Consider the following 14,573-nt stretch of genomic DNA (forward strand, 5'->3'; position numbering starts at 1 on the left):
AAGATCTTTTAAAGGTGCGAAAAAAACATTGATTTCCATCATGTTCATTGATGCCATTCAATGGCTGCTAAAGCCTTATAATCCTTCAGCAAGACACTGAAGCGAGGATGCCACATTCACCATCCCATGCCCTCACATAAATACACTGCTCCCAATGCCCCACAAAACAAAAGAAACAAATCTACATCGATAATACATTAAAAGAAAGCACATACACAAAAAAATCATTGTATTTTCTGTTCAATTTAGATCATGTGCATCATGTCAGTGTAAATACATCCAACGACCTACAAATCTTACACCTCATCTGACATTAGATTGCTCATAACATTTAGGGTTCAAATGGCAAGGCCTAGCTACAACGGATAATACAGAACGAAAACAAATTGATGTAGCCAACCTTGGATAGCCCAGTCTACCAGAGTGTGATATTATAACCCACAGATGGTGGATATTGATCTTGATACATTGAAAGTGCTGGCGTTTTGGTGGCCTGCTGTACTCCAGTTCTTTGAACTTTCAGCATCTAAACCTCATAAGACTCAAATGCCGAATTGGCTGAGGATCTGCCATCTCATTCTTCTTTGAACAAAACTGAAGAATCATTACCAAGAGACTCGATGCACCCAATAATTTCTCCCAGGCTCATATGCAGAATCCAAAAACAGCCTGGAGTATAAAATCTCCATGAACAAAACTAGAAGGTTCCATCAGACCCCTAGAGAAAATAAGCAACCTCTGAGGTGTTTTTTAATTAATTTTAGAAGTGTAATTTGCTCTGGAATTGAAAATTAGTAAACTGGGATGAATGATAAAATTTTCAAACCTAGAAAAAGGGAAAACCGGTGCGGCTAGCAAATGATGCACCAAATTGCTTCTTTACTTGAGCTTCAGGCTCTTTTTACCTTGCTTCTGCTCATAACGATGGCCCTGAAAAAGACAAAAAGCTGTTCTAAATACAAGGAAGCCAAGGGCAACACACAACTAATAATGATAGTATTATTTTTATGCCACAAAAATATTTCAAAGGTGACAACCTTAAATAACCGGTCCCACCATCTAACAGATTTTTCTTGTGAAAGAATCCAATCCATGGCCATTTCATATTCAATTGTATTAGGCTGGGAACAGTGTGAAGTTGACATAGCCCTTTTCTGAAAACAGAAACAACTTCAGCATACGGAAAGAGGAGAACAGAAGGCCAGAAGATAATGGCTCTAGCTTAATTCAGGAAAAGCAACAACAATCACCATTTCCTCTCGTTGCAATTGGGGCTTGAGCTTGACTGAGTAATGACCAGTGAATGTGGATGATTTTGGCTGTGGCATCTGCAACATGCCTTTGCTGCAAATAAGGGGTCTGCAAAAACCAATAGTTTGCACCAAACCAGAGGAGGGAGGAAGAGGAACAACTGTAGTCATTATAATACCTTCAAAAATTGGGAGAAAAGTGGGGAAGGGGGGCGGCTTTAGTGATCTTGGATATATAAAGATGTTGGCTAAAAAATTCTAATATCCACGAAACAAATAAAAAAATAAAGTTACAATTATCAAAAATTATGAAAAGGCATTAAGTTGCAATTATCTCATATGCAGGGAACTAAATGATTAGAAACAAAAAGGAAACAAGAATACATTACAGTGGAGGAAGTTTTTCAACTGAGATATCCCCCACATTGTGGGGCTACCTAATTTAGTTACTTTAAAACAGGGTTAAGCTGAAAAATGAATTTTTATTAATGTAACTAGGGCTGTTAATGGGCTTGGCTTGTGTTGGTCCACTTCAGGCCTAGGCCCAGCCTGGAATTACAATTATAAGCCCAGGACTAGCCCAAGCCAAGTCATCAAACAAGTTATTAGACTCAGGCCTGACTCAGCCTAGCGTTGACCTGAAGATATAGGCCCAGGCCGAGGCCATGGCCGAATGACAGAGGGCTTCTCTACCCCATCATGCACATCACAACAAGATCTTCAGATCTTCTGCTGCCCATCCCCATCCCTATCGTTAAGGACCTCCACCAACCCTGCCCACCATTTCCTGTCTTCTGCTGCCCACTATCCACTGTTCACCTCTCACTTCTCTCCACCACGCATCACTCCTCTCTTACCCTCTCCCTGCCCACTACCCACCATTCCTCCTCAACCAATCACCACAATCCTGTCCTTTAACATCCACCGCCCATAGCTTGTCCCTTCTGCTGCTGAATCATGCTGCATCGACCGATTTAGGGATACCAAACCAGACCAGTTAGAGACCAGTATGGTTCCAACTATTAAAATGGTTCAACCTCCCATTCCCCCTCGCAACTCAATTCAGCCCTCCTCCCTTCACTCGCAAACACCGCCGCACCCCCACCCCACCCCCTTCGGCTGCTCGCAATTGTCCCCCTCCCCCCTCATGCCGCTCATATTCTAGTAAGCTCCCTTTTGCCCCATCTCTAGGTTGGGTTAGGGTTTCCCCCGCCCTCTCTGGCTCACCTTACATCAGTACGCTCCAAAACGGCATGGCACGGACTCATACCATGCCGAATCGGTTGCCAGTCAGTGCCTCTTCTAGTACCAGTTTAGTGAACCTGGGTTCAAACTCACCAAAATAAAACTAGCAATAGGAGGAAAAATCGGTGCGAGATTTACATTTTCATGGGCCCGATTAGGCTTGGGCCAACCCACCATCAAGCCTATAGGCATGTGGACCTCTTTTTTTTTGGTGGGGGGGGCGGGGGGGGTGTCAAGCCTAGGCCCATGGGCCATTGTAAGCCTGAACCTCTATTGGCCCAGCCCAATGGGCCTAGGTTGGCCTGGGACAATTATCGACCTTAAATGTAAACCCTAAAGAACTTTAACCCAACAAATAAAACTGGTCTCTAATATTTATCCACGGATTAACTCATAAAGCTATATGAAGTAAGCCCCGGTTCACTTACCTTAGAAAGGAATGAAAACATTAATAAGTCAATTGCAATCATGCATCTCTACGAATCACAACATACCAAGTAATAAGTTACCATATCGAACATTTTCCATTGCACAAGCTCCTACACAACTTTTGTCCAAATATTATTTTTCAGTGGATAAATGGTCTCCAAGGTGCATTATACTAATAGTAATTCAGCAAGCAGTTGCTCATAAAATAATTACTTTCCAATAAATTGAATGGATTTGCGGTTCAACCAATGTTGTCAAAGACAGTCCAAGCACCCACTCAGGTGCTTAGGCAAGGTGAGAAAGACCCTAACAACCTTTATAATCCTAGGTGGGGCAAGTTTACTAAGACATCGCTTACGTGAGCAGCCAGGAAATGCGAGAGGCATCTAGACAAGTGCTTCTCAAATGGTAAGCAATATCATTCCTAACCCTTTTTCATCTATTCTTTTAGAGCTTTGCAAGCTTTACTCTGAGGGTTATTGTGGTCTCTAGGAGTTCTTGTAAATAAAAGGGCTACTCTAGAATGTTCAATTGATTTTCCTTTTTTAATGATTTGCTTTATTTAGAAAGATAAAACCTTTGGCAAGTAGTATATTGTTACCGTGTTTGAATTTTTGCTACCAAATATGTCAATTTATTTTTGCTGACATTGTATTTCAATGTGAAATTTAGAAAGCATTGAAACACAATATCTGATATACAAGGCAATTATATTTTATGTTAAAAACCTAAATAACTAATCTTATAATGCTTGTATTATTTTCAGATACATATAGTATTTTTTTTCTAATATATTTATTGAACTTCTCTTGAATTAGCACTTTGCATTCTTTAGGCGAGTGCCTTGTTGGTGCTTAGCGCCACATGATATAGGATTCTTGTCCCCTTAAGGGCCTGTTCTCTTGTAGGTAAATATCATAGGAAAGTTGATCAACTTTATATTGACTAACTTATCCATATTCTCAGATTTTTCAAGATGGATAAGTTACTTTCTTATGCATAGCATTTATCCATCAAATGGAGAAAAACCTTACCCACCTGGAAGATGGCTAAATCATTTTCCCATCAACCAAAAAAATAATATTTTTAATTCATTCTTAATATACCCTTAACCTTATAATAATAATATAATATATTATAATATAGTATATCATATAATCAAGATTTTTAGAACCAACTCGAACCGGACGGTTCGGTGTGTGCCAAACCGAACCAGTGAAGAACCGGGACGATTCTGACTTGAAAAGCAGCACACATCTACACCGAGGAAGAAAGAGAAGAAGAGAGAGAGAGAGGAGAGGAGAGGAAGAGAGAGATGTCGTCGAAGGCCAGCGGTGGCCCACTGCAGTCGCCAGAGGGCCGCAGAAGCCTCCGCAGCTGGATTCGCCCGATAGCACCATTAAACAAGAGAGAAAGAGAAGGGGGAGTGACTCATCGAAGGGAGGTCAGGACAATGGAGGGATTGTCGGAGTTTTCGGGGGGCCGATGTGACCAACGGGCAGCAGAAACCATGCAGGTAGAGTCACGACCGTGAAACAGGGGCGACAACTTCTGTTCACACGTCAACTTTTTTTTAAAAACAGAGATGAATAGTGAAGCTGGCAAACCATTTGCCGGCTTCATTGTTTAAGAGATTTTTAAAAAAATTTAAAAATGAAGTCAGCAATTGGATTAACGACTTTATTTTTTTTTAATTTTAAAAAAAAAACAAAAGCAGCGAAGCTGGCAAACCATTTGCCGGCTTCACGTAAGTTTCGATTTTTTAAAAAATCCTGTGAAACAGGGGTGTCGCCCCTGTTTCACGTCTGCAGTGCCGTGCAAGTGGACTGCGCCGTCGGGCAGCAATGACGGCCAGCCGAAGGCCATCTGACAACCCCTCCGACTCCCCCTCCTTTTCTTTCTTTCTCCCTCTCTATTTCTCTTCCTCCTTCCGATTCCCTTGTTTAGGTTCGTGTCAGTCCGGTATGGTGCAGACCCGTACCGCTGGCCGACTGACACGGGCTCCGATACCGAGTCCACTAACCTTGCATATAATATATTATTATATATAATAACATAAAATATATTATTATAATATAATATACTATATTATATTTTAACATAGCATATTCTAATAATAATATAATAATATATAATAATATAATATATTATTATATATTAATATATTATAATAATAATAAAATAGTACATTATATTATATTATTATATATAATAATATAATATAATATATCATATTATACTATTATATATAATAATATTTATATAATAAAAGATATTATGAAAAATATAAATAGATCTTAGCAACTTATCCAGAAAATTAGTAATGCAAAAGAACATAGGTAACAGATTCCCGAGCCATTTTTCAATGTATAACAGAACATGGACAAATTATATTCCTATCTAAATATTGTCTGAAAAATACTTATCCAAAAAATATAGATTTTTGGATAAATTTTTTATTGTCAAAAGAACAGGCCCTAAGGGTGCTCTTTGCTTTTGACAACCTTGACTTTAAGTTAGTTGTCATAAAGATGTGGTGAGGTATATGAGAATGTTAGAGATTTTAACTAATGCCAATGAATGATGTCCCACAATAAATGCCACCAAATACTGTACCATGTATAGGACTCAACCATGCACTTGTAGAATTTGATACTGGATTAAACAATTTTTATCCACATAATTGCATCAAGAATGTGCCTACTGCATACTAGGTGGTACCCTAATAGAGGGATGGGAAAGGTGCCATTAAATTGTTGATCACAGACTATAAGCTCATGTAGGGACCAAGCTTGACGCACATCTATAGCAATTAAGGAAAAGGAGTTTTCCACTATCAAAGATTTAACAAGTATTATGTCATCTAACAAATATTTATTGCAAAAAAAAAAAAAGAGGATACCTTCCATCTGGTAGCATCATACATCTCGTGTTGATTTTTGAAACAGCATGATCTGCAGCCTCCTTTGTTTTAAAAATCACATACGCTTGACCTATGATGCAAGAACATTCATCACTATTGTGCTACTAGAAAGAAGGAAAAGCAGTTTAGTGGTGATGCATCTAGCAAAGCAATCATAAAAAATAACCATGTAGAAATGTTTCCTCAGTTGTCATTCTATTCTTTTTCCTCCTGAAGTGTCTAAAATGCAAGCACCACTACCAAATGGATTTGTGTGATAACATACCATAATTAGGATCTTGAAATGTAGCCTGCTGAATGACCCTTGCTCTGCAACTTTGTTTGAAAGCATGATAGAAGATATCCTATATACAAGACAGATTACAGAGGAGTACCATAAAGAATCTTATGTATTAAAACATCTAATACTGATTCATTCAAAGCAAAAAACTAAGGGTTTGTCTGGTTGGGGGTAATCTAGCATGGAAAAACATCCTGTTGGTACAAAAAGATGAGAGTGATGGTAAATGGTGGGTCCCATGCCTATTTTACTGAGAGAAGCTAAAATAAATACCACTAGGGAGGCGATACTTTTCTCCCATGCCAAATTACCAAGCGGAGGTAATCTAAAACTATCATTGCTTGACAGAAAAGCCCCCGCTTATACAATATTCACATTATATTAATTTTATTATATAATTAATACATTAATTATATTAATATATTATAATTATACAATTATCTTAATTACTATAACTAATTAATATATTATAATTATATAATTATCTTAATTACTATAACTAATATGTATTTATACTAAATATTTATATTTATAATTAGTTTATTAGCTATAATACATTAATAAATATATTAATTATATATATATGATTTATTATAGTTAACATATTTATTAATAAATATATTAATAAAACTTATAATTAACATATTTATTAATAGATCAAAAATATACTAGAATTTATTCATAATAAGAAATATATTTTTCTAATATATGTATAATCAATTTAAAAATATTTATTAACTCATGTAAATATATTTCAATATTCGAAATGGCCCATGTTAATAGCCTTCATGTAGGTGGACCGTAAATGGCCAACAAATGGATTGAACAAAAAAAAAGGTCATTACTTGAATTGTTTATCCAAGGGCATTGTTAAAAATTTAGTAATATTCCCATATAAGATTACCTTCCATCAAACATAGTAATCTTTTTCTAGTACTATTTTTCAAAATTATTTTTTTACCAATCAAATGTCGTAAAATTTATTTACCCCCACAATCATTTTCCTAAATAAATGATTTCCACAAACTATCAAATTATGAATCTGACATACCCGAACCAAAAAAAAAAAAAGAAACACAAGCAAAGATCAATTGCCAGACAACACCCAGAATATAATATCGATCTAAATATAGTGCATCAAGGATTCTAGTTGTCATCGTGTTAGACCACTGCAACTTGAACTTCACCCTTGTAGCTTAGCCAGCTTTTGGGCTTAATCTCCCTAACTTCATTGCAATTTTCTTAACAACTAAGATCGTAAACTATAACTTATGAACTCGCAGTATCATTATTAAGAAGATCAAAAGACAAAGCTCACATTCAAAATTCATAGTATAGAAGGCCACAAACAAAGGCAGAAGAGGAAGCTTCATGAGTATTGGACACTTGACACATGAACTAGGTACTGTCGAAATTAGCAATGATTTACCCAGAACAACTAAATTTTCTGACAGAATGTGTTCTCTATCAAAGAAACAATCATCCAAATCAACTGCATCCACTTCCTCCTACACTCTAGGATATCAGGGATCTAGCTAATGAACCACAACATCTTGTTCACCATAAGCTAGCCACATTATGTGAAGTTCCATCAGCCCTAGAGGTCACAAACCACACCATACCTATCATTCGTAGGAGAAAGAGCTCTAAGAGGAGCAAACCACCTGATCGTCCTAGAAATTATCGAGTTCACTACCTGCTGTGCAAGGTTTTACATGCCACACTGGAGCCACCCAGCATCTAAAGATATTTTCATGACAGGACATGGTAAAGTATCTAATGCCCATCAACCATAAAGGCAATTGTCTCCTACTCTTCCATGCAAGATCAGTACCATCCTAAGCCGCCCCCTTGCGGCCTCCCCCCCCCCCCCCCCCCCCCATGCAAGATCAGTACCATCCTAAGCCGCCCCCTTGCGGCCTCCCCCCCCCCCCCCCCCCACCAAAAAACCCAACCAACATATTTTAAAAATATTCCCCTGATGATTCTTTATCCTGATAGTAGCTTTCTTAGCTGCTTTGCCGCCCCATAAGCATTACATAATATTTCTCATGTGCTCCTTGAATTGTCAAAGCTATATCTATATATTGTCACCCATAAGCTGCACCTATTATTTTCTTATGAGCATTTGCTTCAGTCCTATTTACTTTTTTATATGTTTGTGTCATATATGACAAGAAGATCAATAACAGGATGCATGTCTCCTTTTTTCTTTTTTTTCAATTTCTCAACTTCATTGATATTAGAAGTGATCTTTATTGTTACCAATCCTGATTTTCTAACAACTTGCCCAATGTCAACATCAAACTAAATTTAATTAATACAGGACACCAACTGTAACCATCTGGAAAAAGTTTAGACCTTGCTCGCTAGGGGAAAAGAACAGAAAAAAATACAATAGCAAGAATGGAAAGGGAAAATCGCACCAATTAGTTGACAAACAATACAGATCAAGTTAATCAAAGTTAGAAGCATACCTCTATTTCTGATGATGCATAATGTGGATCAAAATTCTCAATAAACACAAGGGTTCCTTGCTCATCAGCATTCTTCATCCTTACTTCCCAAGGCTGAATAATCGAATAAGAAAAACCAATAGCTCAAATACACATTATTAAAAAGTGCTTTTAGCATACATTAAATACTGAGGAACAAGATCTGAATTTCTTGCTTTATTTCTTCATTGCTTGTCAAATAGAAGAGAGACGATCTGTCAGAATCTCAAGAACCATGAGCATGGATATACCTAACCTCACAAGCTAAATTTGTAGTACAAATATATAAATAGGACTAGCACCTAATTTAAACACCCTAACAAACCAAAAGGTAGGTTGAACTTTTTCAGCATTATTAATAGAATAAACTCACAAAAATAGCTCATAACACGGATTGACTTCTTGTTAGATGTGATGTTGCACTCCTGCCATTAGATGACTGTAAATATTGTTTTTCTATGATCAAGAAATATCGGTACAAACCTTCGTTACCAGAAGCAGGGGCAAGTGTGGGGGTCGGGTTGGGTGCATGCAGGGGAAGTCAGTCTCTTTAAAAAATTGAACGAAATGTTTAAGAAGCGGGTGTGTGGCAGATGAGTTTCTAGTGAGATTCGAAGCAGGTTCACCACCCTAAGTGGATGGTGCCATACTGCCATCAATTATGGCAGTACCACAGTAATTATTGACAAGCAGGCAGCCATAACTGCAGTAAACAGAATCTGAATATGTTCAAAGCCAGAAAGACAAAAAAAAAAAACAGAATAGGCAAAAAAAAAAAAAAGCCCAGAAATGGTAAATATATATTGCACTGCACAAGGATGACTAAATTAGCTGAATTGCACTGGATTAATAGAAAATCAACTAGCAACGCAAGATGTGTACAGCTAACACAATTGACTGTGATTACTTTGTTATGGAGAAATCATGTGAACGAATGAAAAGAAGAGAAAATGGTGGTAAAAAAAGGCTACTTACAAGTCCCTTGAACCACTTGCTTCTATCCTGTTAACATGAAAATTTAAAAAAAGAAAAAAAGAAGTAGATCAGCACTGAAGTTTTCATGGTTTTGCACCGAAAGTAACTTTTGACACAAAATATAAGTTAAAAAATACAAATAAAACCATTTCCAGATGCCCGGAAAGAAAGGCCTTCAACTAACATGCTGAAGTTACATTAGCTCAATCCCAGTGCTCAAGGTAGATAACATGGTTATACACTGTGTACTTATTCATTCCTTTTATTACCCTTTGTCAATGCAATCATTTGGACGCTACAACCATTTTTCATGTACTTCAAACAGCCAAGGTATGGACTTCTCCCTAACTGCTTGACTTTTTCCTTTTTAATCTAGAAAAAAAACCTTGTCCAAGGACAATGATATCACCAGTTCTATATTCAAGAAAAGACACTTGACCAAACGGTTAGAACAGATTAGCACATACAACAGCATCAGATGAGATAAACTATCACTTACCAATCAAATTTGTTCCATCAAGTAAAGAAGGGAAGGAAGAACCAAAAACAATTAGACTTATACTAAATCAGGTCAGGTGGCCTATTAGATATCAATCGATATTTATAGGTAACAGGTAGATATATGGTTGATAAAGTTGAAACCCAGAATTCCCCTTGCATAGATGTGAATACACATAAAAAATGCTGACTGTTCTAGGCCTATATCTATCTCGTCACCCGATAAGCCCAATATAACATTCCAAGAAGGAACATTATTACCAATAGCCACATTTTAAAGTTTCAGTTTCAAAGTCCATCCTCACTTTTAATAGGACCTGGAACGCTATGGAATAGATCAGCAACAGAGAGGCAAAACCAAAAAGACGTTAAGGATATTAAAAGATGAGAGAGCTGGACAGAAAAATTCTAATCATATTTGAGCTTAAGTGCATTCTTGTGTAACATGATGATCGCAAATGACAAGAATATGTTTGCCATGTTACATTATGTTATGAATGGGTTACCAGTAAGAATGTTTAAATAGATTCAGGATTGTGATGTCCTTCTGCCAGTTAAAGGCAGTGCGGCAATTAGAAAACCAAAACACCAGAAGAATAATACAAGAAATCAGCATTTACTGATGTGTATATAATTGCGAATATGTTTCTAAGTAGCCAAGCGATGCTATTCACATATACACCATCATAGAAATTTTGACCGTAGCATGTATCTTCACAAATAGGCTGATAAAGCCTATCAGTGTGCTTTTGCCGTTATTTTACTTCTAAATCTAGAAAGTGAATGTTCTGCTCCAATACTGGATAACATTGGGCCAGTTAATTATCAGCCAATTTGGATGAATTATATTCTACCTGTTTGTCACTGTTGTATGTTCAGCCATACCATGAAAATCAAGTTTGCATGAAAATCTTATAATCTCAGAACTAAAACTCATTCCATACCATATCCTCTGTAGATTTTACCACAAAAATTCTCCTACGATTCGTGCATGGATAAATATAATCTATCATTAATAGTCACAAGTCCATTCACCATTTCATCCCAAGCACAACAAACTGTTAAACAGCCAAGCGGATAAGAAACCTGGTATTCACATAATTTGTTTGCACATGTGCTTGTTCACAATTACACTTTCCTGCCTACACGTGATCAACATGGCTGTGACTTGAAAGCAGATAGAAAAGAAGAAAGACTGAACAACCATGCAGCACAATTGGCATGAGACATTACTTTGACACAGTTTGATAAGAAAAAAGCTAAATGGTTGCCTCGACATCATTAACATGATCACTTCATTTTCAGTGCATACATCTGCCATGTATGATGTAAGATGGTTCACCAGGCAATAACTTATTTGTTGTTTTAAATCCATATATAAACCATAACCAACAAGCCGCATTCTCTTATTCTAAATTAGTGTGATCAATTTCTTTGGCTTTCTTCCTTTTGACACTACTCCAACTTTATTATCTTTATTGAGGAACAGGTCTATCTTTTGGTAAATCCAAACTTCTACACACTTCATCCTGCAAATCTCAGACTTTTCTAGATCCAACAAAGGTTTCAAGACCTATCAAAAACCTCTCTTTCTAAAGACAACCAATCTTTTACAAGATGCACTAAGTTTTACATCTAAGGTTTATCATGTTAGAACATTCACCTTAGCAATCTTGTCTCAAAATCCCATAATGTGTTCAATTTATTGCCACCAGTTTGAAGCTTGCCATAATGTTGACATTATTGCTTGTCTTAGATTACAAGTATCACATTATATCACCAGGCAATGTTGATCAAGATTGAGATGACAAGAGAACGATACAAGAATAGCAGAAAACCTTTCACCAGAAGCATTAAATAACAATAAAAAACCATCAACTAGATTTCCAAACCGAAGGCATAATAAAGAAGTAGGAGGGATATAAAGAGTATATTGAAGGCATATATGAAGGATGATGCACAGATCGGTCCACTCATGCTCATCAATTACCACCTACAAACAATAAGCATCAATGTGTATAGTAAATCTTACTATATCACGTCTTCTGGTTACTTCCGATGTTTGAGGGTCAGCTTTTTTATCTTTCTCCACTATTACAGCAGGAGATGTCTTCTTCAAGGAGTTATCCAAAGTTTTGGTTTTCCTTTCACCAAGCTTCAACATATCAGAAGATGCCTTATCTATGGATTTTGTTAGGTCATCAGTCAATCTCATTTTCTTCGAAGGTTTATCTTCTGAATTTGGATCTACAACACTGGCTTCAAACTTTGGCTTCTGATCTTTATGATCAATTCCTTCAAATATTGCTCCAGGCTTTGGCTTCTGATCTGGTCTTCTCTTTGCACCCACTGTTTGAAGGTCAGCTTTTATAACTTTGTCCTCCGGAGCAGCAGGAGATCCCTTCTTCAAGGATTCATCCAAAGGTTTGGCTTTCTTCTCGCTAAGCTTTGCCTTTACAGAGGGCAACTCATCCAAAGGTTTTGCTGGGTCATCAACCAACATCATTTTCCTCAAAAGCTTATCTTCCGACTTCTGATCTCTGCCAGAATTTGCTTCGAACTTTGGCTTCTGATCCTCTTTCCAGTTTAAAAGATACTTAACTGAAATATGTTCAAACATAGGAAGACCAGAAGAACATGAAGTTCCAAGTTCAAATTACAAGAACAAACAGGAAACGACAGTGAGATACTTGCCTTCAACATCAGCTATCTTATCTGCTATCTTTTCAGATATTTCATAGCTTCCAACATCAAATGTGCGATAAAAGATGTAATCAGCCATAGTCAATTCTTCGCTGGAAGGTTGTCGATTCCTCTCATCCTTTGAAGTGCAGATTACATAGCATTTGCCAGCTATAGCTTCCTATTTTTAAAATTTATAAAATCTCAAGATAATTTGGCCAGATAATTACTTTCTCGAGAGCATTAAAAGAAATAGCAAGAACAAGTATAGAACAAAAAGATACCATAGATCCAAGCAAATAAGGTACAATAACATGCTCCCATCCAATAAAACACAAAAAGTGCACCAAGCAATCAGATATAAGAATGATTTTGGCCGAAAGAACCTTTCTAACATTAAGGGAAGATAGTTAGAATAACAGGTCAAATTCAAAAGATTGCAGCACAGGACATACAAAGGAGCAACCTCAGATGTAGCACTTGGGAATATCTCTTGCTGAATCAATGTCAGACTTACAGTGGCCATGCATATTCCTTGTGGATAGGTTACTCGATCCTAGAGCAACCCAATAGAGATGCAAACAGTGGGTAATCATAATTCTTTATATCTATTGATTTAAATGGTTTTATATAAAGCTAGGTGCTAATTTTAGGGTAAACTAATCCACCCATACTGAACATTAGGAGATTGTAAGATACATGGAAAAAATTCGTTATCAATTCACAGAATAAGTAAATTTTCTAGGATTAGATCTTGTCTTATGATATATCCAAGGTGGTGGACTCCTCCCCTACTTCATTCCCACCACAAAATTTCCATCCATTATTTATCCTTCTTTTTCTGTCCTGACTCCTATGCTGCATCAGCATTACATTATTGTATAGCATAATGCATCTCAAAATGTCCACTATATAACAATAAAATATGTATAAATAAATTTATTGCTTAAAAAAGCTCAAAACTTTCTCTATGCATATTGTCATAAGAGCTACTTGGATGTTTTTTCAATGCTATGATGTTGTTAAGGGGCTTTTTGGAAATTTGGAGTTGCGCTACAACTCAAGTTGTATTGCAGCTTAAGTTGTAGTAACTAACTTACAAGGAAGCTCACTTCTTGTGTTTCAAGGAGAGTTTGGGGGAAAAAGCAACATCTTTAACAAACATTCCATTGAACATATTGCGAGCAAATGCTAGGTCAGACGCTCGATATACATAGAGAGGAGGGTGTTCATGAAGAGGTCAAAGATGAAAACCCAATGGCAAGGGCCTAGGCATGGACTTGGGCACCCATAGAGGGGGAGTTGGTGGCAATGCAGGACTTGAGGAGGGCAGAGAAGGTGAAAGAGAGGGACCAAATAGGAAGTCAGAGGCAGTGCATAGCTGCATAGAGATGGAGGTGGCCGATGATGGCAATGGAGGAGGCAAAGTGGAGGAGGTCAGAGGCAGAGAAGGTGAAAGAGAGGACAAAATAGGAGGTCAAAGGCAGTGCATGGCTGCATAGAGATGGAGGTGGCCGATGATGGCAATGGAGGAGGTAGAGTGGAGGAGGGTGACACTGTGGATAAGGATAGCCTAGAAGAATGGCATCGGGTAGGAGACCTAGGCAAAGACGAGGAGTGGGTATGGGAGTGTAAAGATGAAGAAGCTGTTGCAGTGAAGTCCAAGGCAAAGAGGCTGTTGTGGGCCCCTTCGAGGTGGTGGAGGCTAGCGATGGCATTGACAGGTAGGAGGGACTTAAGACCAAGTAGGGAAAAAGAAGGGAAAGGAAAAGAGAAGATTCCTTTTCAATTAAAAT

The 14,573-nt window shown here is 37.3% G+C and overlaps 1 protein-coding gene across 4 annotated transcripts in view; it reads right to left on the reverse strand.

The window, feature by feature from the left end:
• Positions 1-212: 212 nt before the first annotated feature.
• LOC105046357 (protein ANTI-SILENCING 1) overlaps positions 213-14,573 on the reverse strand; it is a 32,759-nt gene continuing 18,398 nt past the window's right edge. For 2 of the 4 annotated variants that reach the window (XM_073258612.1, XM_010924923.4), the window contains exons 4-13: positions 12,790-12,958; positions 12,128-12,696; positions 9,598-9,624; positions 8,605-8,697; positions 6,113-6,191; positions 5,827-5,917; positions 1,251-1,359; positions 1,038-1,154; positions 827-930; positions 213-718 (exon numbers count right to left, since the gene is read on the reverse strand). In XM_073258612.1, the coding sequence (XP_073114713.1) occupies positions 880-930; positions 1,038-1,154; positions 1,251-1,359; positions 5,827-5,917; positions 6,113-6,191; positions 8,605-8,697; positions 9,598-9,624; positions 12,128-12,696; positions 12,790-12,958 (1,305 nt within the window). In that variant the 3' untranslated portion in view covers positions 213-718; positions 827-879. Of the gene's footprint in view, positions 719-826; positions 931-1,037; positions 1,155-1,250; positions 1,430-5,826; positions 5,918-6,112; positions 6,192-8,604; positions 8,698-9,597; positions 9,625-12,127; positions 12,697-12,789; positions 12,959-14,573 lie in introns of all 4 variants that reach the window. The other 2 variants (XM_019850418.3, XM_073258613.1) reach the window with 2 other exon arrangements.

The sequence above is a fragment of the Elaeis guineensis genome, chromosome 5, assembly GCF_000442705.2.
Source record: "Elaeis guineensis isolate ETL-2024a chromosome 5, EG11, whole genome shotgun sequence".
Classification (NCBI taxonomy): domain Eukaryota; kingdom Viridiplantae; phylum Streptophyta; class Magnoliopsida; order Arecales; family Arecaceae; genus Elaeis; species Elaeis guineensis.